Source organism: Grampus griseus (assembly GCF_964374135.1).
Source record: "Grampus griseus genome assembly, chromosome: 13".
NCBI classification, from domain to species: Eukaryota; Metazoa; Chordata; class Mammalia; order Artiodactyla; family Delphinidae; genus Grampus; species Grampus griseus.
The window spans coordinates 73,032,293-73,058,421 of NC_139007.1; the positions used below are offsets into that span (position 1 = coordinate 73,032,293).

Below are 26,129 nucleotides of genomic sequence, written 5' to 3' on the forward strand. Positions count from 1 at the left end.
CTTTCTGCTTTCAGACATTCCTACTGGAGTGTGTCTGCAGAGGCCACTCATCCCACTCCCTCAGCATCAGTGCAGTTAGATCAGCCCATGTTCGCTTCTCGCGGCCAAGGCCACGGCAGGTTCACTGCATTCTACTGTGCCTCTAAAAGACCACGCGTGCCAGCCTAAATACAGCCAATAATTTGGGCTTCCTTCGTAAACTCGAGCCCAACGAGGAGAGGGATGCGTAAGGCATAAGCAATTTCCTGCAGGCTAGAGAACCAGATGTATCTTTCAAATTGATTTCTACCCTTGTCTACTTTACTGTAGTGGTGGAAACCCCACTCCCTCCCAAATAGGGAGGGGAGGAAAAAGAAGAGGAACATCCGGGGTGAGACTGTAAAAGAAGACAGTGACCATCGAGGAGCCAAAGGGGAAACAGCCAGCCAGGGAACTGCTATTACTGTGGCTGAGCTCCTCAGTCCATGGACGAAAGTGACTGTCCCCTGAGGCTGTGGACACCTGTGTCCCAGTAAGATGGGGACAGGGAATATTGAATCTAGATGATAGGGCTGGCGTAGCACTGGGGCCATAGTAAAGTTAGGCTCTTGTCCACATGGCGAGGTGACTTCAACACCTTCGGATTTTGTGGACCAATGAAAATTCAAAATAATTTTAGGGGCCAATTTAGGGTTGTCAATTTTTAATTTTGCCAAGTAAAGATATTAAAAGAAATGACCATTTACTAAGGCTATCACCTTCACTTCATTGTAAAGTAAGGCTATGTCTAAAAGCCCAAATCATGAAGGATTTAATACATAAAAAGGATAGTTCTTTAAACCGAATAAATTTAGCCTTATAAAAAACTCACTACACTGTGCTTACTTTCCTCATTTTGTCACGGGTGGATGAAAGCTTTAGCATGGACGGTACTGTTCCTTCTCAACTAGCTTTGGGTACGGAAGTCGCTAAATTCTGTTATTATCCTTTTTGACTCAGCCCGTGCAAGATCCCTTGGTCAAATCTTCAAGGCTCTCCATGTTGCCTTCTCTCCCGGACAAGCACTCACCAGTGTGGGCAGCTGGGGTGCCCTGCTTAAGCTATTTTCATTCCCAATTCCATTTGCTCACGCCATTAATTGAAATCTTGGCTTTCCATTTATTCAGATTCTTTCTACCCATACCTTGGAGCATGACTGAACGCCTACAGCCATCGCAAAGCCAGGGCTGACCTGTCCCCTAGGCACGACGGGCACAGAGCTCAGGGCCCACGGCACTTTTACTTTTAGGGGCCCACAAAAAGGTTTTAATTTTTTTTTTTTTTTTTGGCCACGATGAGAGGCTTGCAGGATCTTAGTTCCCTGACCAGGTATTGACCCCAGGCTACGGCAGTGAAAGCACTGAGTCCTAACCATTGGATCGCCAGGGAATTCCCTTTAATTTCTTTTAAAATCACAGAAACCAGGAAAGTTCCCTGGTAGTCCAGTGGTTAGGACTCTGCACTTTCACTGCCAAGGGCAGTGTGGCCAAAAAAAAAAAGAAAATCACAAAAAACAGGAATATAATAATAATAAATATATAATAGTGAATCCAGCCCATGTCATATTCATCTCCATACCAACACAGTAATTTTACACACACACACATATATGTGTGTGTGTATATATATATTTATTATTATTATTTTTTTAATGGAGGAAGGGGCCCATGAAGTGCCTAGGGCCCAGAAAGTCATAGTACAGCCCTACAAGTAGCCAATCCAACTACTCCAGTGCTCATGGATCTCCTCCTTCTTTGTTTCTAATGCCCTAACAGAAAGTACATACAAGCAGGGCTCAATGGAGCTGTAGCTGCTTCCTGGCTCTGTAGCTAAGACAGAAGGTCCTCGAGCACACAGCAAGGCTTGCTGCACAAGCTGTCCTCCCGCTGGGGCTGGTATAAGACTGTTAAGTTAAATCCTGGCTTCATCATTTACTAGCTGTGTGACCTTGTCTGAAGTCTTAAACCCTCTGTGCCTCATTGTCTGCATCTAAAACTGTGGGTAATGATCTGAACACATCATTAGGTTGCTGTAATGACCACAGGAGTGCACAATGACGGGCACTCAGTGAGTACTGTCACCAGTAATAAATTTGAAAGTGGGAAGATCACATGGCTGAGAACTCATGTCTAATTTTTTAAAAATAATGAGCCAGAAATAACAACACCAAAATTTACCAGTCTCCAATTCTTTTCAGAAGATTAACTGGCTTGTCTTTCATCCAGTGGAAAAATATAAAATACAATCATACCCCGAATATATTATGGGTTCAGTTCCAGACTACTGCAATAAACTGAGTCACATGAATTTTTTGGTTTCCTAGTGCATATAAAAGTTGTTTTTACACTATACTGTAGTCTATTAAGTGTACGAAAGCACATGTCTAAAAAAATCAATGTACATACCTTAATAAAAAATAGTTTATTGCTAAAAAATGCTAATCATCACCTGAGCCTTCAGTGAGTCGAAATCTTTTTGCGATAGTAACATCAAGATCACTGGCCATACATACAGATGGCCGAGAGGCACATGAAAAGATGCTCAACATCGTTAATTATTAGAGAAATGCAAATCAAAACTACAATGAGGTACCAACTCACACCAGTCAGAATAGCCAACAAATGACAAATGCTGGAGAGAGTGTGGAGAAAAGGGAACCCTCCTACACTGTTGGTGGGAATGTAAGTTGGTGCAGCCACTATGGAAAACACTATGGAGGATCCTCAGAAAACAAAAAATAGAATTATCATATGATCCAGCAATCCCCCTCCTGGGCATATATCCAGACAAAACTACAATTCAAAAAGATACACACACCCCTATGTTCAAAGCAGCACTATTCACAGTAGCCAAGACATGGAAGCAACCTATATGTCCATCGACAGATGAATGGATAAAGAAGATGTAGTACATATATACAATGGAATACTACTCAGCCATAAAAAAGAACAAAATAATGCCATTTGCAGCAACATGGATACAACTAGAGATTATCACACTAAGTGAAGTAATCAGAAAGAGAAAGACAAATACCACATGATATTAGTTATATATGGAATCTAAAATAGGACACAAATGAACCTGTCTATGAAACAGAAACAGAATCACGGACATAGAGGACAGACTGGTGGTTGACGAGGGGGAGGGGTTGGGGGAGGGATGGAGTGGGAGGTTGGGGTGAGCACATGTAAGCTTTTATATATATTGATAGAATGGATAAACAACAAGGTCCTACTGTATAGCACAGAGAACAATATTCAATATCCTATGATAAACCATAATGGAAAAGAATATTAAAAAAAGAATGTATATATATATATATATACATAACTGAGTCACTTTGCTATACAGCAGAAGTTAACACAACATTGTAAATCAACTGTACTTCAACTAAAAAAAAGGATCGGACTTCCCTGGTGGCGCAGTGGTGAAGAATCCGCCTGCCAATGCAGGGGACACGGGTTCGAGCCCTGGTCCGGGAAGATCCCACATGCTGCAGAGCAACTAACCCCGTGCGCCACAACTACTGAGCCCATGTGCCACAACTACTGAAGCCCGTGCGCCTACAGCCCGTGCTCCACAACGAGAAGCCACTGCAATGAGAAGCCTGCCCACCACAATGAAGAGCAGCCCCCGCTCGCAGCAGGTAGAAGAAAGCCCGTGCTCAGCAGCAAAGACCCACTGCAGCCAAAAATAAATAAATTTATATTTTAAAAAACCCCCAATAAACTAAAAAAAAAAAAAAAAAAGGATCACTGGTCACAGATCACCATAAATATAATAATAATGACAAAAAAAGTTTGAAATATTGCAAGAGTTACCAGAACGTGACACAGAGACACGAAGTAAGCAAATGCTGTTGGAAAAATGGTACCAATAGACTTACTCAACGCAAAGTTGCCATGAACCATCAATCTGTACAAAATGCTGTATCTGCAAAGTCCAACAAAACGAGGTATGCCTATAACTGCATTCACCATTTCCCCCCTCTGTCTCTTTCCAATGAAGATGAGAGATTGTTCATCTTAATTCTGGAGAGGAACTCAGGACTGGGACCACCCCTACACTGTTTCCATTTTTGATTTGAATTAACGATCTTATAGGCTTGTAGCTCTCTTGCCACTGGACTTGAATGTTCTAGCAAAAATTCATATAGTGCTAGCAGTTACTGAGAGACATAAATTATATTTACACATAATATCTCATTGTAGTGACACTGTGAGAAGATATTATCCTCTTACAGGTAAGGAAATGAAGTTCAGTGATGTTTATTACCTGGTTGCTAGTAATCAGTGGTACTGGAATTAGAACCCAGGACTGATCCAAAGCAGGAGCTTTTCCACTGAACCATACTGCTCTCAAAGTCACAGCTCTGAGAACTTATAGTCGATACCATATTTATTTACTCATATCTTAGCAAATTAATACTCAAATCTAGGCAAAATCACAAATTTACATTTCCTTAGGAAGGTCTGGGACAAGGCTCTACTAGGGATGCAGTAGAGAAACAGGTTAATTTTTCTTGGAAAGGAGACCTTGCCTTGGAGATGGGTTCATTTAAAAAACTACACAATTCATTTTGAATCTTCAGTTGTCACATTTGAAAAGTATTTTCTTAAATGCCTTCATACCCTGGGGAGAGAAAGTCAGTGATACAGGATCTGGGAGAGATCAGGTATTAAGGAGAGGGCAGTGTACACAGGAGACTTCAGAAGACACAACTGTCATGGACTCTAGAATTTCCTAGGGGACTTGCCCTGCCATCTTGGTATTTGAAATGTGAATTTCTGTTTTCCATATTTTTGAAGGAACTGACCATAATTTTCCAGACTGCCTGATTCACTCTTCCTAGACATCAGCATATGGAATGGCACAGAAAAATGCCTCACCTCCATACATCCTATCATAGGCTCTAACCAACACAGCAGTCAGAACAAAATAAGAAAATGCCATCATTTACTTATGCAAATAATTCATTTTGGTAATGATCCTTTTAGAAGGGTTAGGAAATTATTTTTCCCCTCTTCTGAATGATCTATTGTGTTATGTTTATCACGCATAGCTATGCATTCACAGAGAGAGTTGGAAGCCGGATGGAAGCTATTTTAATTTCATTTTCAGTCACCATAGAACAGGCAGGCATGTTCCAAAGGGAAGTTGGAAAACCAGCAGGGAAAGTGGCTACTATATGGGTCTCCCTTCCAGAATGTTCTATAGCTTCCTGTGACCCCTGCCAACTAACACAGACCACAGAATTGTCCTTTCTCACTATTCACTGGTAGACCACACTGCATGTCTGCAAAACAGGTAAGAGGAAGCTCTCTTCAGGAAATGCTCTGCATTGTCCTAGGACGAGAGCACAGCTAACCAGTGACAGTTGGTCTGCTCATGCTGGAAATGTTATTTAGGCCTCATTACAGTCATAAAACTCATTGGCATTCTCTTTGCTTGTTTTCATATTGTTTGTACTAGGCAGCCTTGAAAAAGCCTCTACAGCTTGTCAAAAATTAGTTAAAAGGAGCTCCAAGTTCATTCTTGGGAGGCAGGCTAAGAAAACTATCAGTGTTTACGAACATCTTTGTATTTGGCTGGAGGTTAATATTTTAATCCTAGCAGAATGCTGGACGTATTCAACTAACTTCTAGATAAAATAAACCATGTCATTTTGTTTAAAACCAAGTGGTTCCTTGGGACTGACCCAAGTGGGTCAGATGTCACAAAACAGAATTTACTATATAAACCATCTATAGATTTCAAATAATAAAATTATGTAGTCCTCACTACAGTGACCAAAGCTTTTAGACTGATACCTCATAGAAGGTAGGAGGTGCCTCTTCCAAGACCAACGTTTCTCTCAGTGCCCCAGAATACTTGCGTATGCTTAAAGGCATCTGCTGATAATAGCTCATTAGATGACATTGTCCAAACAAGTGAGTAGGTCAACAAAAGAGGACGACTCCCTTCAAAATAAGTTTGTGGAAATAACCATCTGATTATCTTCATTTGTGATAAGTACACTTCCTTTAGCTGGATTTCCATTCATTTGAGAATCCAGCTGATTCCTGCCACCATGTTGGAACATAACAGACTATTCAGCTTAATAGACTTCAACTCATTCAAACCACCTTCCCAGAGGTGTTGCTAGATAGTTTCAAAATGGTTTCTCAGTTAGAATAAAGATAGTTCAACGGAATGAAAATATGAAATACGGGGCATGTGAAAAAATCCCTTTAAATATCCTTTGTGAGAATGTCCTCTCTGAATCAAATACTTTCCATCGTAAGGCAAAGGTAGGAGTTGCTTGCTCATTACCTCCAGAGATAAGGCGAACAGCGAGGCTGTGGCGTATTTGGCATGGGAATCCGGGAACGTGCAGGCAGAAACCCTCACCTCCACACAGAAGGTTGTGCGTTCTACCAACTCCATGCCTTAATCCGGATCCTTACAGAATCTGGCTAACCTGCTGGGTTGAACGTGAATTCTCATTTCGAAAACAAAAACAAACAAAAAAGCAGATTCAGTGTGAAGGTGGATACACCGCCACTTTTCTAGCACTCTGCAGAGCTGGAAACCAGATTTCTTTCCTTCGGCTGGGTCATATACAAGGGGACAGACAGCCTTGGGAATGGATGACTTGGGCCACGCAGGAACAGGCCCTGCAACTGCAACCATCTTCAACAGCGCAGCCACTGTGCTATTGCATCCCAAGGAAGCGCAAGCCCCGCTGCGACGCCGTGATCCGCTCCGACGGTTCTAAGAGGACAGAGTGTGGGTTCACTGGTGGAACTGCATATTCGCACACACCCTTAACTTCATCCTTAGTGACATGCTTGGCATAAATTCCCAAGGGCAGGATAACTGGGTCAAGGCATACACACAAAGCTTCAGAAACTGCCCTCTGGAAGACTGTACTAATTTGAACCCCACCAAAAGTATGTGAGACTTGCTTCTCTGTACTCTTTCTTTTAAAGATTTGTTTTTAAAGGTCAAGTCTTATTTATTTATTTATGGCCGCGTTGGGTCTTCGTTGCTGCGCGCGGGCCTTCTCTAGTTGCAGTGAGCGGGGTCCACTCTTTGCTGCAGTGGGTGGGCCTCTCATTGCGGTGGCTTCTCTTGTTGCATGGGCTCTAGGCGTGCGGGCCTCAGCAGCTGTGGCGCACGGACTCAGCAGTTGTGGCGCACGGGCCCAGTTGCTCTACAGTGTGTGGGATCCTCCCGGACCAGGGCTCAAACCCGTGTCCCCTGCATTGGCAGGCAGATTCTTAACCACTGCGCCACCAGGGAAGTCCCATACCCTCTCTCTTTTTTTTTTTTTTAAATATTTATTGGCTGCATCCGGTCTTAGTTGCACACGTGGGATCTTTTATTGCAGCGCATGGGCTCTTCATTGCAGCACATGGGCTCTTCATTGCAGTGCATGGGCTTCTCTCTAGTTGTGGCTCACGGGCTCAGCGGCCCCGCAGCATGTGGGGCCTTAGTTCTCTGACCAGGGATCGAACCGGCATCCCCTGCATTGCAAGATGGATTCTTAACCACTGGACCACCAGTATTTCCCTCTCTGTACTCTTATAAGCATTATTATTATGTTTTCACCTTTGCCAATGTGATACATGAAAAACTGCATCTCATTACTTTCTGTACACATTATTAGTATTAATCTTAGTATCTCTTTAGCGTCTCTTCAATGAGTTAAGTGTTATTTATCCTCACAAGTCTGCGGGGGAAGGAAGCAGCAGAAAAATTAACTTGTTCATATTTACTGTACTAGCTGATAATCCTTGTAAAATTCAGGCATAGGTCACAAACAATAATGCATTTTAAGTCTACTATGTTATGCTGAATATAACATAATTTCAAATCACATGAAATTGGAGGCTGGGGATTCCAGTCTGGTGGTCTCAGGGATAACAGAAGAGGAGGGAGAAGGGGGATGTTGTCCAAACAGAAACCATGTGTTGTGGGAGCCCTTTCTAACACTTTAAAGGTTCTATTCTTTCTTTCCCACTTTCTTTACCCTGGACTTTTTTTTTTTTTGGTAATATTTTAGCTGTGCTGCGCAGCATGCAGGATCTTAGTTCCCCAACCAGGGATCAAACCTGTGCCCCCTGCAGTGGAAGCACAGAGTCCTAATCACTGGACCGCCAGGGAATTCCCACCCTGGACTTTCAAAATTTGTGTTTTTGATGGACATTTAATAACATATGAAAATACTCATAAGTGAGAAAAATAAAAGTTTTGTAAAAATAATATCCTAATTTTGTTAAATGTGAATAAATGTGTGTGTGTATGTATATAAGTAAAGGTAACTGGAAGAAAATGCAACCAAATGTTAATGGTGAGTTTTGCTAGATGATTTAAATTTTCTTCTTTATAGTTTTCTATATTTTCCAAATTTTCTACAGTAAATACATATTACTTTAGTGATTAGGAAAAATAATACATAGAATAAATAATAACTGGATATTAATCTCTCTGCATCTGTGAAACTCCATTCTTTACGTCTTCATAGCCCAAGTCAAAGGCTTATTATCAAAAAGAACAAAAATAGAGATGCAGGGACTTCCCTGGCGGTCCAGTGGTTAGGACTTTGCACTTCCACTGCAGGGGGCACAGGTTTGATCCCTGGTCGGGGAACTAAGATCCCACATGCTGCTGCACCATGCAGCAAGGCCAAAAATTAAAAAAAAAAATAGAGATGCAAAAATATTTCAGATTGGGTGTCAACTATCATTAACCGGTGGTGGCAGCCTGGAGCATTATTTGCAAAAGGGTTCTGAGGCTGAGTCCTCAACCCCCAGGAGATAAAGCTGGGATCACAGAGCAATATCTAGCATGGACAAGGGCTGATGGAATCCTGCGTGGGTGTCAGGCGTTTCATATTCCCCCAAACAGATACCAGGCTAGAAGGGCCTTAGGGGTCATCTGGTTGAAGCTCTTATTAACTGATGAGGAAACTGAGGTCCAGAGACATGAAGCAATTACTCAGGGTTCAAAAGGCAGAGCCATGACTAGAACCTAACGAAGGAGACTGGCCTTTGGTCTTCACTCTGCCTTCAGCTAATTCATTCAAGTTCATGTGTGCCTCTCGTCCACAGTGACGGAGCAAGAGTTCACCTGTCGTGGCCTCCGAGAACTCTGTTCTCTCTGTCAACTTCATCCCTGCTGCCCAAAACACCTGGTCTCCCCTTACTCTGTTTCTTAGGTGACTGTCTTCTCCATACAAACATTCCATATGGAGAAAATGGAGTCAAACAAATCCCAAGGTTTGGAAGGAGTGGCAAAATTCTCCCATTAGGTGGCAGTACGAGCAAGGAATAAACAAAAGCAGGCATCTGTAGGGCGCTTAACCTAAACTGTCTGAAAGAAAAGTCTTTTGTAGGATATTTTGTAGACATATTTGTATTGAAGCACTTTAAAATCTACAAAGTCCGGGGTGGTGGTTGTGGTGGTGTGCTGAATTGGGCGATTGGGATTGACATGTATACACTGATGTGTATAAAATGGATGACTAATAAGAACCTGCTGTATAAAAAAAAAAAAAAAAAATTATTCAAGTCATCCAATGATGGAATGACCCAGCTGACTGTATGACTGATTTGACCAATAACAGAGTGATGTGAGTAACAAAGAGATCTGTAAGTCATTTTATTTATAGGAAATTTTAAATTCTAAGAACTATTCTGAAGACTGATCATGAAGTTATCTTGCATACTTGGTGAATTTAGATCTATTTTTAACAAATCACAAACCTGTATAGTGATAGTACACATTCTGAGGGCTTTAAAAAGATCTTTCTTATGTGATTATTTAGGTGATTTTTCCCTTTACTTATTGAATGTTTGTATGTGCATCTGTATGTTGTATGTACATCTATATGTGAGCATGCACATGTGTTGGGAAATATAAGTAAGAATTTAATACATTTGTTTTACAGGAAGCTTTGAAGAGACAGAGCATCTCAAGTTTTCGATTTCTAACATAAATACATTTTATAGACAATATATTGTTTCAGGGGGTAGAACAGATATTCTTCTTTGGTGATTACTTATTGATTTTCTTTTGACTATAACAATTTAAAGTACTTTATTGCTTACATTTAAATAAATGCTAAATCAATAGTAAGTTATACAACCATACAGTGGATATATGTATAGAGACATTATCCAGAATACGTGCCCTGGTCAGAATGGAGACTTGTAGAAATACTCACTTTAGATGACTCTTATAAGAGCAGAAATGTGAAGAAATAAAATTATCTTACATTTCATCCTCAATGCTCAATTTTTACAAGTCATTTTTGTGATCTAACTTTTAAATAGGACAACCTAAGGCAATTGTATTTTTTTCAAATTTTATAATGGATAACATTCATGGTCAAATTTTGAGACAGAGAATTAGTAAAATGTTAATTATGAGCCCTGATTCTGGTATTGACCTGTTTCTTTTTGAAAATTATTTGACCTTTCTAACTTTCAAAATTCAAAATAGAAATATGTCTGTTTTTGACCACATCATGATATGGTCAATAATTTAAATCAAACAAGACAAAATGCCTTGAGAACATAATATATATAGGAACGAAAATGTCTACTACTTAAGTGTTTTTATTTTTATTTTATTTATTTATTTATTTTTTGCAGTACGCGGGCCTCTCACTGTTGTGGCCTCTCCCGTTGCGGAGCACAGGCTCCGGATGCGCAGGCTCAGCGGCCATGGCTCACGGGCCCAGCCGCTCCGCGGCATGTGGGATCTTCCCAGACCGGGGCACGAACCCGTGTCCCCTGCATCAGCAGGCGGACTCTCAACCGCTGTGCCACCAGGGAAGCCCTACTTAAGTGTTTTTAGAGTAGCTTTCTTGATTTGGACAGAAACAGAATAGTTCCTAAAGAACAGAAATATTAGACCATATTTGATGGCTTTTCTTCCTTTTTATGTTTATGTGCATTTCATCTCTTTGAAAATCCCAGTGACTCTGGTCCTTATTTTTCTCAGTGACTTTTATGCACAATAAAGGATGCTCTTTGTAAAGTGTGAAAAAAAACAAAAAATAAAAAAATAAAATCTACAAAGTAGATAAAAGATTGGAAGGAAATATACCAAAATATTAAAAGTTGTTATCAATAAAGGGGTGGTATTTTAAGTCATTTTCTTTTTTATTATTTGCAACTTCTGTATCTTCTATAATGAACAGAAAAGCTTCATAAAGTAGTTATTGAAACAGTGACAGATTATTTCAGTAAAATGTATGCAGAGTTTGAGTACTGAAACACATTCACAAAAGCATACAGAGATGTGATAACCTATATTCTGTCTCCTATGTCATACAATCATGCAAATATAAATGTGTAAAAAACTGTTAAACAATAGAATCCTGTAATGCTTTAGGAGTATGCATGAATTTTAAAATATTATTAGCAATATTTTTAGAAAAGCAAAAGATGATAGATTTAGTTAAACCGGAGGCATAATACTGAGATATTAGTACATGCAACCATTTCAACATAATGCAATATTTTCTTCACATTCACTTGTTTGGTGTGAACAGGATTTACATAAATAGGTAGGGGTTATGCTGCTTCGCCTCAAAATAACCTAAAATTTAACACTTAGGGCATTAGTTTCCTTAACATAGGTGTTGAAACTTTTAAACTCTAACTTATTTACAAATAAATGTATTGATACCTCTGGAGTATGTATATATGTACGTATGTATGAACGTATTTGGTAGGTGTTCCTTACTATAAATAATCAGAGAAAATGTCAAGTTTTTTTTCTTTTTGGCCCAATTCTTCATTTTAACTCCATCCTTTAAGATATTTCCTTAACACTCTTCAAATAGAACCTTATTTTGAGCCAAGTGTCATTATAGAAAATGAGACTCTTTGTGAAAATCTGCCTCAAGCCCTTACCTGGCATCCCAGGATCAATGAGACTCTCTGGTCCCCAAAAGGCAGAATGATTCCTCTTTTCCATGGCTGATGACGCAGGTGGCTGTTTTGGAGCAGTGGCTTTCTGGGACTTTTCCCGCAAGGAGCCCCTGCCTGCATCTTTGCTTGGTCCGGTGGGTCTAGGCTGTGCCACAGCCGTGTGGGTCACCATCTTGCGGTCAAGGCTCACTGAGGGTTAAAGAGCTACTATCAGTTGTTGGGTTTCTTTTCTGAACTTTAGCTAAAACCACTAAATTTGCAGTAGATTTAAAGTCATGGACATTTGGGAATGATAACTTATTCATCTAAGATATAACAGAGTCCCATAAAAAACTATTTGTTCTTGTTTTCAAATGAGTAATCAGTTCTCTTCTAATAATTCGCTTTCTGAAAGTTCACATAAAGAAAGAGACAAAGATACAACTTAAACCTAAGGGTTTGAGATTTGTCATCCTTGCTCAAACCAGTACTTCATTAAACTTTCCACAGCTCTTCTTCCTTTATTGCGGTGAGCGTTTATACACGTGGCATTATAAGACTGATTTACAGCTCGGACTAACCACACCCTTATGTCATAAATTTTCTAAAATATCTATCAAAAGAAAACGTTAGCTCATTTCAGGTATTTTTTTTGGGGGGGGGGGTTTGTTTTGTTTTGTTTTGGCTGTGCAGCATGTGGGATCTTAGTTCCCTAACCAGGGTTTGAACACACAGCCCCTGCATGCGAAGCACGGCATCCTAACCACTGGACCACCAGGGGAGTCCCTCATTTCAGTTTTTAAAAAAGCATATGCTAAACAGCATTTTTAGGATGGGGAAGAATCTTGCAGAAAATTGAAAACAATCTCTTAAAAACGTAAGTGATATCAAAATTTGACATTTGTAACTCGCATTAAAGACATAGTAAATGCTCATTTAATTTAAGGCATAGCTCATTCACATGAAGTTATACCTGAAACAAGGCAGAAAAAGAGCACTACTGAGTTTGCATTTATTGTGACAATACAGACATCCCTTCTACCCCAAAATGTGATGCAGTCAACTCACGATTTTGACAGAAACCTTCATCAGACCCATCAGGACACTGCTCCACTCCATCGCAAGCCAGCGTGATGTCAATGCAACAGCCGTCATCACAAAAGAAGTGGTAGCGTGAGCAAACATTCGAGCATCCTGTTCGTAAACAAGTCTCAAGTCACAGGAGTGCAGGAAAAAAAGACTTCTACCGTGTCAAGATTAACAGAGACTATACATATAATGAAATGCATTTGGATAAAGAGATGCAGATAATGAGGGAACACCTAACAGTCTGTGCTCGAGCAACAGATTCTGGGAAGGTTAGGGGGTTTCTTCTTGACCTTCCTGACTTAATTCTTAGGAATCACCATGGGCTCTTCGTCTTTTTTTTTTTCCAGCTTATTTATTTATTTATTTTTATTATTTTTAAACATCTTTATTGGAGTATAATTGCTTTACAATGGTGTGTTAGTTGCTGCTGTATCACAAAGTGAATCAGCTATACATATACATACACCCCCATATCTCTTCCCTCTTGCGTCTCCCTCCCACTCTCCCTATTCCACCCCTCTAGGTGGTCACAAAGCACCGAGCTGATGTCCCTGTGCTGTGCGGCTGCTTCCCACTAGCTATCTGTTTTACGTTTGGTAGTGTCTACATGTCCATGCCGCTCTCTCCCTTCGTCCCAGCTCCCCCTTCCCCCTCCCCGGCTCTTCGTCTTGGGGCCCTTCTCTAAGCCACTGATACTTTAGAGGTGAGAACAGAGAAGCAGCAGCTCTGGTCTTCCCCATCCAGCCCTGGGTTTCCTCCCTCAGGTGACCCACTCTGCATTCATCCGTTCGTCCATCAGCTCCCCAGCAGGCCACTTCACACCGGTTCACCCCTTGCACAGTACTTGGCTGGCTGTGTTTTAGCAGAGACACCACTTGCTTTTTTTTTTTTTTTTTTGTATCAGCTGGCCATTTATTTTTCTCATGGTGATTTAGGCTGAGCTCGCTGGGCTCCTTCCTTCATGTGTCTGTGATCAGCTGTATAGACACCACTTTCTATGTGCTATTCTTGCATTCACATTCCCTAAGTAATAATTTTTACTGAGATCAACTTTCTACTATTGAACCCTGTTTGCTGGCCACCATAGATCCATGGTGCTGTAAAGAATAAACAGAATCTTTAGCTACTAGCTGGTGAGAATTTATTTTCTACAAATAATGAAATTCCCTTCATTTTGGAGCTCTTAAGAGTTTTTAACCCTCAGAGCTACATGTATTTTCTTGAAAGGCATTCCCTGCACCCCCCAACTCCAGATTAAGCCAACTTTACTTTATAGTTGTTAGCTACATAACAACTGCTGACACGAGTGATGCGGACTAAAGGTACCAGGCTAAAAGTAGGTCTTAAGGATTCTGTAATTCTCCAGGGACAGATGGACTAGACTATTATCTCAGTTCATGGGAGAGTGGTACATGATGATATTTCTGAGACAAATGGCTGAGCACAGTATACACGCCCAAGAGAGTCTTGGAAACGTTCTACTGGAAAGAAGTTCAATTAAAATGCTGGGAGAGGAGTCCATCTGGGTGGAAGGCAATTCGAAGATACCTTGATTATGGAGGAAGAAGAGGTAAAGAAAAGAAATGGTGGCAGAAAGAAGAGGACGCAGGAAACCAGCAGTTATGGCTGAGAACTTGGGCCTAGAAAGGAGAATCTGCTTCGGACACAGGGAAGGGGTTGGGAGGAAAAGTAAAGGAAAACTCTGTGGACACCAAGCAGGATGCAGCCTCTGCTTACATTTCTTAAACTCATGACATGAAAATCCTAACTATCTCGAGGCTTTCCTGACTCCTTGGTAGTTTTGGAGCTAGATCCATATTAGTAATTTACCCATCTATTTCTAGATTAGTGGTCTCCAAACCTGTTTGACTATACCTATCTCCAACCTACCCATCTATTTCTAGATTAGTGGTCTCCAAACCTGTCTGACTATACCTATCTCCAACCTATAAATCCTAAGCATGTGCCACCATATTAGCATATTACACATCGTACAAAATAAAAATTAATAAAAATATAAGTTCTGGGGCTTCCCTGGTGGCGCAGTGGTTAAGAATCTGCCTGCCAATGCAGGGGACACAGGTTCGAGCCCCGGTCCGGGAAGATCGCACATGCCGCGGAGGAACTAGGCCTGTGAGCCGCAACTATTGAGCCCACGTGCCGCAACTACTGGAGCCTATGCACCTAGAGCCCGTGCTCCACAACAAGAGAAGCCACCGCAATGAGAAGCCTGCGCACCACAACGAGGAGTAGCCCCTGCTCGCCGCAACTAGAGAAAGCCCGCGCGCAGCAACAGAGACCCAATGCAGCCATAATTAATTAAATAATAAAAATAGATAAGTTCTGGTATTTTCTTTTCCGTCTTAAAAATGTCTTGACTGTCTGTTGGGGATTCTCTATGGAGACCACATATCTGGATCATCTTAGAGGTGTTTGTTGGCTTGCTCTGTGAATAGATTATTTTTTGCAGAGCTGGAAAACATGCAGCCTCTATATCCAAAACTGAACCAACTTATCACAGAAGCAGGGGTATGTGCTTGTCTGTTTACCCCAGAAAGTGTCACCCTTAGTTATCATGAAAGCTAGTCATTAACCATAAGATGCGTATATATAATAGAGGGAACAGAAACTCTCTCAATCCCCACCTCTTGTTTTCAATGTGTCGATGTAGTATCTTATTAACTTTAATTCATAGTTTGTTATTCCAGTCTAACCAGTGAGTGATTCCAGACAGCAGTTAATACAATAGCATTCTTTTTATTTTCTGTATAAAGTTACATACGTAAGACCTATACCCAACTGGCCTTTCAGTAACCAAAGGTGAATCACATCACTCACTCTCTGCAGCTTCAAATACACTTTATCGTCATCTTGAGAAAGGCCGGAAATGTATAACTGGCAACTGGCCTTGGGAGCCCCAGAAAACTGGCCTGAGTAAGTAAACCAGAGCAACAGGCAGCTGGTGAGGTGTCAGCCCTTTGCCTCCATGAGCTCAAGCCGTTTCTCCCTCCCACGCACCTCAGTTGTATAAAAACAACCCTTTTCTAATTTCTGCAGGGGATGACAGCTTCCCAGGAGCACTTTTCTCCCAGAACCAGCAGTTGACTTGGCTCCTTGCCCAGGGAGCCCTGTTCCTGGGAGCACAGCCCTCAGGGCCCAGGAGTTTTCCACTGCTGATGATTTCAGCTGTTTGCAGCGGCCCTGGCACATGGCCAGCTTTCCAAGGTGTGTTCTAGGTAACTGGCTCTTCGGTGCAGCTGCAATAAATCAACAAGTAAGGACTGCTTGAATGTGGGCCGGGCTGCAGGCTGGCTCACTCCCTGTGGCTGACTCACGGTGCTGCGGTGAGTGCACTGGAGTTTGGGGTCTGGCCTGTCCATTGGCAGTCACACCTCCTTTCTCATGGTCAGCTTAAACCTTGGCTCTGGACAGGAGTCAGCCAACCTAATTGTGAATGTTCCTAACACGCTGTATCCTTGTGGAAGGCAAATTATCAAGGTGGCGGAGTTCTTAGGATTCTAAAGTCTCCTTCCTCATGTCCAATATGCACACTGACCCATGTCTTTGATGGAAGATCAGTCAAAGTACAAGTAAATCCAGTCTTTTTATTCTTATTCTCCCAACTGCTGGCTCGATTACCATCTAAATACTGAGGAATCAAGGATGTAGGAGACAGGCTACAAGTTTGCTAGAGCCATGGCTAGTGAAGGGTCACCACACTAGCAGAGATCAGGTCTGTGGAGCGCAGTAGCCACGCCCACTGCCTTGCACACAGTTCCCGTTCACCGCAGATGCTGGGAAGGCATCCGCTGACCGAGTGACAGGACCCTCACACATACACTATCTCAGCACTTCTCCAGAGTGAATTGGGGGGAGGGCTTCCCTCTGCCATACCCCCATATCTTTAGTGCTGCTGAGTTCCATATAAATTTTTTTTTTTAACTTGATGAGCTAATCTTAGAAATGTAGATGTTTGGGAAAGTAAGAAACAGGTAAATGGGAGAAATGAGTTTACATTGGGCAACAGAACGTGAGAAGCATTATATATATGTCGAGCTATGTTATTAACGTATCTGTGCATCTGTGTAAAGCGTCCATGACAGTTTTTAAATAGTTCTTTTAAATTGACACATGCACTGCATATATTTTAATTTGTTTTCAATGTACTCCTTGGCTGCATACTTTGAACATACATATCAAATAGACCACCCTCCTTTAAACAAGATCCTCTCCTGGAAAAGCCAGATGTCTTTCACGAAACTGAGTCACGGAAAGATGGAGCATCTCTCGGGCCCCGTGGCTCACACAGCCTACTCTCATCCCCTGGAGTGTGGAGCGCTCCCCCGCCCCAATTCAGCAGCGTCACTTAGCCCAACATACAATGCAGCCTATTTTTGCAATCATATTTTTAGTAAAGATTTTCCCATTCAACAACAGCAAAAATAAAATGAAAGGGCCCCTGTAATGCACAGTCAGAATATAAAATGCCAATTTAATACCATCCTTCCATTGATAACCTGGTTTCTGTTGGCCACTGTGAATGTGAGGGAAGGGCTTTCTTCTCACCTCCTGCGGAGAAGGCCACGGGAAGCACGGTCACCGAGACGCTGTCAGAGCTCCTCTGCCCAGCAGTGTCCATCACCGTCAGCTGAAAGGTGTATGTCCCTTCCTGTAGGTGGGACAGCTTCAGAGTTCCGGACTGAGGCACCTGACAGGAAACATCATATTTAGTTAAGAACCTGAGGCACAGAGTCCAGCATCATCCTGAACTGGAAATCAATGTCATCCTTGAAGCAGTCTCATGACCCACTTCTCCACTCCTGGTCCAAGGTTGCAGAATACTAATCACACACAATTCTGGCAGATTGATCAGAAGACTTGAGCTCCGGTGGGATTGGGGGCTAACACCCCGTTTCTCCTGGAAACTTCCCCTCCCACGCCCATCCACATGGTTGCATTGGAAGGGTCAGTTATGACCTCTCCTATGGCCACAGGGGTGCCAGGCTGAGGGGAGCCTCTGGCTCAGAGTCAGGCAGGCTGTGCGAGGTGGCAGCTATGCGACAGGTGACACCACTGTTTATCGTTTCTTGGGACTTAGACAGGAATGCCTGGAAACATGGGAGCAGATGATGACCACACTGGAGCATGCTGACGTGAAGCCCTGCAGCCTTGAGCAGGGTGGTGTGAGAGAGAAGCTCTGTCTTCTGTCCCAGCTGGTCTGCCAGAACGTAGACCTAAGACTGCCGAAGGCCAGCAGCCTTGGGGTGTGCTGACCTGGGTGTATGAGAGGAGAGGGTAGATAGTAGGACTGAGTCAGAGTAGGGATTTAAGGTGGGTGCGACAGGGGGATGCTGAGTGTGGCCATAGGAGTGAGGCTGAGATGAAGTTAATGGAGATTTTAAGAGACCAGGGAAGCCTTGAGGCTGGAGGCTGTGGGGGCCATCCACGCAAGACATCCTCACCCAGGCCCCGGTCATATCTCTGGGAAGGCTCCTGGGTGTCAACACTCAGCATGCCCGTGTCAAACTAAACCTCTGCGGGCCGTGCCTTCCCTGGGAAGCCTCTTTCCAACGCTGGGGCTGGAAGGACAGAGCATCCCTCGTCTAAGGGGCCAGTCCCTCCACCTGGGCTGTGGAGGCCTCCCTCTAGCCTTCCTAGGTACCTCTTCTCTGATGCAGGAAACACCGTATCCAGATCCAGACCATGGTAATCACCTTCAACATCTTGGGTGCACTCAAATTTAGGTCTTTTCAAATTAAATATCCCCTCCCTGGCGCCTTTTTTTTTTGAAAAATCTGCTTATAGAGGAAGGACAGCTCTGTCAGGTTTTGCGGCTCGGCTATCCATGGGTGTAATGACGATCAACTGTCTCTGTGGGAAAGCTCTGAGAGCTGCTGGATTTGGACACCAACAGAAAAGGGAGATGCTGACAGCTGCTGACAGAGAATGGATCTTGCCCGAAGGGCCTCCAAAGAGGGCTTTGCGTTCGGCACTAGTCCACATCTGCAGGCCTTGCCTCTATGAGCAGAAGCTAAGTACAGTAACTTAATACCAAGGTCTTTGTTTGAGGCTTATTTTGATAACTGAGAAAGTCAATAAGGTCCTATTAATCTCCTGTGAAATTTCTTCTACAAAAGGTTCCCCTCCCCTTCTTCTGCAGTAATTTGTTTAAAGCTTTTGCTGTTTCACCTTAAGTCTCCCAGAGCCAGTGAGAAACGGAAGTAAACACTTTGATTTTTGGATTTCATCATTTCAAGATTTTTTTCCCTGTGTTTTTATTTCCTGGATGCAGAAAACTTTCAGGTTTTGAAGCCATAAGAGATAAAACATTAATCTGATTTGATTTTTTAATCCCTTTCATAACACAGCTTGGCATGTCTTTTTTTTTTTTTAAATTGAGGTATAGTTGATTTACAATTTCAGGTTAAGTTTCAGGTGTACAACACAGTGACTCAAACAATTTTTAAAGGTTATACTCCATTTATAGTTATTATAAAATGTTGGGTATATTCCCTGTGCTGTACCATATATCCTTGTAGCTTATTTATTTCAAACATAGTAATTTGTACTTTTAATTCCCTGGCCCTTTTCAGTTTAGTTAGTTGGCTAACAAATGCTATCTTTCCTCAAAATCAGATATTAGAATATATAGAACTGTAAGACGGACGTTTTCCCTTCAAGCACCCAGGTCATCTTCTTGGACATCTCCTCACATTTATATGACACTGGAAAGGATTTAAAGTATTTTACAAACATTTCCCAAGTGTCAGGATAAAAAATACACACACATAAATGTATATGCAACATACCCAATTTGTAACTTGGAGAGAGATATTACCTTTAATAAAACAAAGAGCTTCTAATCTCTGCCCAAGATCTCCTGTTCAGCAGTAACAGAGCCTTTGATGGCTGGCCTCTGGCTAAATCAATGTATAACTCACTGCTATTCTGGCTCAACTGCACCTCCCTAAAATAGTAATTTAGTGGCGAGGAATACACGTTTGGGTTTATTTATATACCACACACACACATACATACATGATTATTATATATACTGAGTTACAAAATGAGTACTACCTGTCTCTTCCCCTACCCCCATAATTGCTTCTATATAAGGCATTGGGCATATGTCAGTTACAAAGCAGTGACAAGATAACGTGGTACAAAATATTTCAGTAAGAAACTCCATTGAACCAATGAACCCAAACGCATTCTAGCCTTCTGCCTTGTGTCAACTATCCAACTTGCAAAACCGGATGAGAGCTCTATAGCGGTTTGAAGGCCTTTACGATCCTTGTTATAATCCAACGCCATTTCCCTGCACACATACAGAGAGTGAAGGAGACACACAGGGCAGCTGTCCTGATCAGGAGAGGCCAGAACATAAACTGGCACCACAGCTGTCGAGATACTTCAGGTGAACATGCTTAGGTTCTGTTCTTCAGTTACATGTTCCTTTTTCTATTTACTTTTCATCGTGAATATGACCCAAAGTTCTGTAAAAAAGAAGCAAAATGAATTCAACTGTCTGTACTTTCCTAGTTATATATGCTCAAATGAATGGAGTTAGATCATAGTCACAAAAAACTCTGATGTACCCATCTTTCCCAATTGTGCAGGAAGGTGATTTTAAGAGCGTTTCCTCAGGAGTTGGGGATTTCTCTTAACCTCACCAGAGGAGGATCATTCTCAAAAGAACAGAACCAAAAAGGCAGTAATTAAGACAGAATTACATTGCTTATCTTGAGGTTTCAGGAATCAAAGGGAGAAATATTTTTGGACTGGGGCTTTTCTCCTACTTTTCAAATTCTCTCAAAATGTGTTATGTAAATAGCGCTCCACTTATAAAACTAGCCATGATTAGAAGCCTCTAGAAGTACAGAGAGGAAAAAGGAACCTATTCTTCCTGTTACAACCCAACCATGTTTTACTTCTGTGTTATTCTTTTTTTTTCTTATTATGCATTTCTTTTTTAAATAAATTTATTTTTTTATTATTTTTGGCTGAGTTGAGTCTTTGTTGCTGCGTACGGGCTTTCTCTAGTTGCAGCAAGCGGGGGCTATTCTTTGTTGCGGTGCATGGGCTTCTCATTGTGGTGGCTTCTCTTGTTGCGGAGCACGGGGTCTAGGCACGCGGGCTTCAGTAGTTGTGGCTCACGGTCTTCAGTAGTTGTGGCGCACGGGCTTCGTTGCTCCGCGGCATGTGGGATCTTCCCGGACCAGGGCTTGAACCCGTGTCCCCTGCACTGGCAGGTGGATTCTTAACCACTGCACCAACAGGGAAGCCCTATTCCTCTTCTTACCTCCAGCAGTCTTCGAACCTAAGTTCTAAGACTAGAAACTTAATGAATATTTGATGAATAAATGAACAAAAGAGTGAACAGAATGGCAAATGACATAAAAGAAGATGAGAGAGAGCTAGAACAAGAGCAGAGAAAGAGAGTAACACTAACGCTCCCATCCTTCCCACCAAGAGCAGGACATTCCCTGAGGGCGTGAGCCAATTTTCTTGCACCTGTGGCCATATGCAGTTTCTACAGACAGAAGATCAGCACTGCTGCCCTCTTGCTTCTTCTCCTACTGCCCTTCCCTTCTTTCCAAACCAAGGAAGTTTGTAAAAGTATGTTATTGCACAGACCACTGGGCAAATGGGCAACTGTCCTCCAGGGAAAGCCAAACCTGATTCTCATTTTAAAAGGATACTGATTTTCATGGTCCTAGGTTACTGTAATCAGAGGATATACATTGAACTTGAAAGCCCTCACACATGTTCAAAATTTTTGCACTACAGAATGTGGATCTTTTCAATCCGAAATTTTCACATCGATATGAGTCCTACTGTCAAAATATTAAGAGTACAGAGACATGTACCACAGGGCTCGCACCTGCAAAGTCTTCTCTGATGTCCCTCAGCTAGATTATAATCTCTCCCTCCCCCTGAGTTCCAGGGGCACGTTATCTACATTCTCTTTTGGCCTTGCCACCTTCTATTTGGTATTATCGTTATTTAGGGGCACATCTAATCTCCTCAATGGGAGGCAGCTCCCTGAGGGCAAAATACCCTACAAATTCTTCATAGGGCCTTACTCCCTTGCTCCTTGCCAGTAGAAGGCGCTCATAATTTTTGTTTGTTTGTGTATATACAAGTGAGCAAATTTATTCTTACTGTAGTTCAGTTAAACTATTGGTCAAAGAGACCCCACAAATAGTTTACATCCCAAGATGTTTAGAATTAGCTATAATAGTTACCTCTCCACGAGTGCTCATTCTGTGCTGTGCAACGTGCTAAGCACTTTATTTGCATTTTCCCATTTTAACCCCCAGTGGAACACTCTCAGGTAGTATTATTTTCTTCACAATTGAGGAAGCTGAGGCTTAAAGAATGAAGTAATTTTCCCAAGTTCACCCCACAAGGGAATTAGCAAAACTGGGTCTGAACCCAGGCCATATGATTCCAAATTCCATGCTGGTAGCCACTGTAGAATTCTACCTCCAAGTTAGCAGAGCTCTAGGCCTTTCAGGTCCTTATTCCAAGAATCATTTCCTAGAAAGCACTGAGTCACAGCTTATACACAAACCAGCTAGCTGTTGTGGTCTGAAAAAGCAAGATACTTCCTCATACACGCAAAGTCCTTTAAAACCTCTAAAAGTGCTTCTCCCGCCCACATCCCCACCCTACTACCCACCGCCAAATAGAAGTGCCAGGACCTTTGAAGGGACAGTGACAGGAAGTCAGGTTTAAACCCAAGGGGACCTGAAAGCCCAGACTGACTGCAGATTCCTGTGATGCTGGAAGCCTATTGTGCTATAAATTTATTGTCTGGGAAGCTGAGTGTTTCTGAACAGGAAAAAGACTTCAAAGCTTCTGTTGCTATTGGAATAGAGCTTTCACAAATTCTCAATTTACCCAGATTTATTTTTCATGAGGTATGTACTTTTTTTCCCAGGGAGATTATTTTTCATCATTTCCTTATAAGTAGTTTTCTTAAAGAAAAAAATGCAGTTAAACATTCAAGGCCCTGAGCTATTGTGTGAAAGGAATTCATGCTTAAAGGGCAGTCTACATCAAGGCTCACGGTTAATTCTGAAACACAACTGGTATGAATTATTCATCTATTATGCTCTCATGTGTCTTCTTGCTTAATTGGTGCAGTAAGTCCTAGGATTTGCTGGGGTTTTTTTTCCTGACGAATAACACCCTTCATTCTTTCTTCTTTACACTTTTTTTAAAAAATTATTTTTATTTATTTATTTGGCTGCGTTGGGTCTTCGTTGTGGTGCGCGGGCTTCTCATTGTGGTGGCTTCTCTTGTTGAGGAGCACGTGCTCTAGGCGCGTGGGCTTCAGTAGTTGTGGCACGCGGGCTCAGTAGTTGTGGCTCGCGGGCTCTAGAGCGCAGGCTCAGTAGTTGTGGCGCACGGGCTTAGCTGCTCCGCAGCATGTGGGATCTTACCAGACCACAGCTTGAACCCACGTCCCCTGCACTGGTAGGCGGATTCTTAACCACTGCACCACCAGGGAAGTCCACACCCTTAATTCTTGAAGCAAGACACAAAGAAATGCTTAAGGCCACAACGGAATATTCATTCGTATGCAACAACTTGTTCTTTTTTTCCCAAAATAAATTTATTTATTTTTGGCTACACTGGGTCTTCGTTGCGGCGTGCGGGCTTCTCATTGCGGTGGCTTCTCTTGTTTCGGAAAATGGCCTCTAGGCATGCTGGCTTCAGTAGTTGTGGTGCACGGGCTTAGTTGCTCCGTGGCATGTGGTATCTTCCCGGACCAGGGCTCGAACCCACATCCCCTGCATTGGCAGGCAGATTCTTAACCACTGCGCCACCAAGGAAGCCCCATATGCACCAACTTATCCCCAGATATTATTCAGGAAATTTGCAGCCTTGATAATCTTCTGTGTCTCAAAAATGTTCTGTGGGCTGCCATAACTTTTTGTCCTTTATTCAAAGCTTCAGGTGAATAAAATAACTGACGGGCAGTGACGTAGGTGAAAGTTTGCAGAGGTTCCGATCCATTTTGGTGCCCTGGGGTGTGGTGCTGTTTTGCTTCTCCCTCTCTCCTTCTGCTCTCACCTCCAGCAAACAACTAGACCCTCTGGTTTTTCAGTGTCAAAAAAATACATTTTTTTAAAAAGTCCTTTTTTGACTCAGACCAGACTCTGAAGGGTTTCCTCTGTAGGCACTGGAGGAGTGAGGTTTTGTTCCCTATTAAAGGCCTTCTGGGCACTGGTGAGCACATGGAATAAGTATTTGGAGTTTGGGGTTCCTTGGGAGAATCTTTAAGAGAACATTACCCAGGCACCAACACAGCCCGCCTGGGTGCAAGACAAGGCTACCAGGGACGTCATGGACACCATCAAAGGAAAGATGATCTCAGAATAAATTGAATGATAACGTACTTTTTTTACTGTTTACTATGTGCTGCTCACTGTTCCAGGGGTCTTATTTGCATTACCTCCTTTTATCCCAGTAATAACACCTTGAGAGGAGGGCTTTGGTTATTCCCATCTTGCACAGAGGAAGTGGTGAAGCGAGGATTCAAAAACCAAAGCAGGGCTTCCCTGGTGGCGCAGTGGTTCAGAATCTGCCTGCCAATGCAGGGGACACGGGTTCAAGCCCTGGTCCGGGAAGATCCCACATGCCGCGGAGCAACTAAGCCCATGCACCACAACTACTGAGCCTGCGCTCTAGAGCCTGCGAGCCACAACTACCGAAGCCCGCGCGCCTAGAGCCTGTAGTCCACAACAAGAGAAGTCATCACAATGAGAAGCCCATGCACCGCAATGAAGAGTAGCTTCCACTAGCCACAACCAGGGAAAAGCCTGTGTGCAGCAACAAAGACCCAATGCAGCCAGAAACAATAACTAAATTAAATAAAATAATAAAATAAATAAATTTTAAAAAAAAGCAAAGTAGAAGGTGTGCTAGAAGTATTACCTATTTGATCTCTTTCATTCACTGTTAAACTGACTCACTGAGGGAGGAAGGAAATAGTTGAAATGTGATACGAAGCTTTCTCAGTTACTTACTTATCATTTTTCTTTCTTTTTAAAATTTACAAACAGTCTACACACTCTCTCCTCCACCCCACCCCATGGCCTCAAATCTAGGATAAATTTTATTGAAGGGATTTACATTTTGTTTTCATGAAGACTAGATACTGTCCAATAGCCAAGAAAAAATAATAGGTGATATGTGTCTAGGATCTCCCTTGATGAGATGCAAAGTAATTGTTAGACAACACTTAGCAGCTCTTCCTAACATCAGTATGAGGCCAGAGTGCGGAAAGATGTTGTCCTGCCCACCTTGCTAGGAAGGATGATAAAAATTTGAGGCTTAAAAGGGCACTTTTTGAAAGGTTAGCAAAATAGTCAATCACTTTTAAAAAAGGAACCAATCAACTTAGCAAGTACTATTAGAAACCTAGTGAGTACAAAGTATAGTTCTAGACTTTAGGAGACAAAGGGAAAAAATATCAAGAAAGGAAGAAAGAAAGAAGAGAGGGAGGAGGAAGGAAAGAAGGAAGAGAGGAATGAGAGGAGGGAAAGAGGCGGGGGGAGAAATCCTGACAGCATCCCAGACAATTGAAATCCCTTTTCCACCCATCACTCAGTCCCCCGCTGAAAATAATTCTAAAGAAACCCTTCATAATCCTTATAAATTCTGCTGTGACATTATAGATTTTACATATATCTTTGACCTGTTATCAACAATCATAGGTGAAAAACAGGAGACAGATGCAGTTAGCCTTTAATCTTCAAAGATCACCGTAGGTTCTCTGGTACTTTGTGTATTGGTTAAACAACCAGGCTGCCTTGAAAATCCTGCTTACTAAATTTTTATAAAGTCTTTCAATACGTTTTTTAATCATCTCCTTAACATATATGATTCTTTCATTTTGTGAGCATTTTCAGTATTGACCCAAATTATATCCAGGGAAACTGACTGAGGAGGAGTAAATGACAAAACATCTCCTACGTGAGACAGAAGGCAGTGTGAAATTCAACATTTATTTTGCGTTCTCTTTCCCTATGACGAAAAGCCAGTATTCTTCTTTCTATTTATATTCCGTGCCCAGAAAACCTTTTCTCTAAGGCTCAGTTT

At 42.1% G+C, this 26,129-nt stretch overlaps 1 protein-coding gene across 4 annotated transcripts in view; it reads right to left on the bottom strand.

The window, feature by feature from the left end:
• Positions 1-26,129, bottom strand: part of LRP11 (LDL receptor related protein 11) — a 60,470-nt gene that overhangs the window by 21,967 nt on the left and 12,374 nt on the right. For all 4 annotated transcript variants that reach the window (XM_082669429.1, XM_082669431.1, XM_082669430.1 and 1 more), the window contains exons 3-5: positions 17,580-17,721; positions 12,993-13,118; positions 11,928-12,134 (exon numbers count right to left, since the gene is read on the bottom strand). In XM_082669429.1, coding sequence (XP_082525555.1) covers positions 11,928-12,134; positions 12,993-13,118; positions 17,580-17,721 — 475 coding nt within the window. The remainder of the gene's footprint in view (positions 1-11,927; positions 12,135-12,992; positions 13,119-17,579; positions 17,722-26,129) is intronic.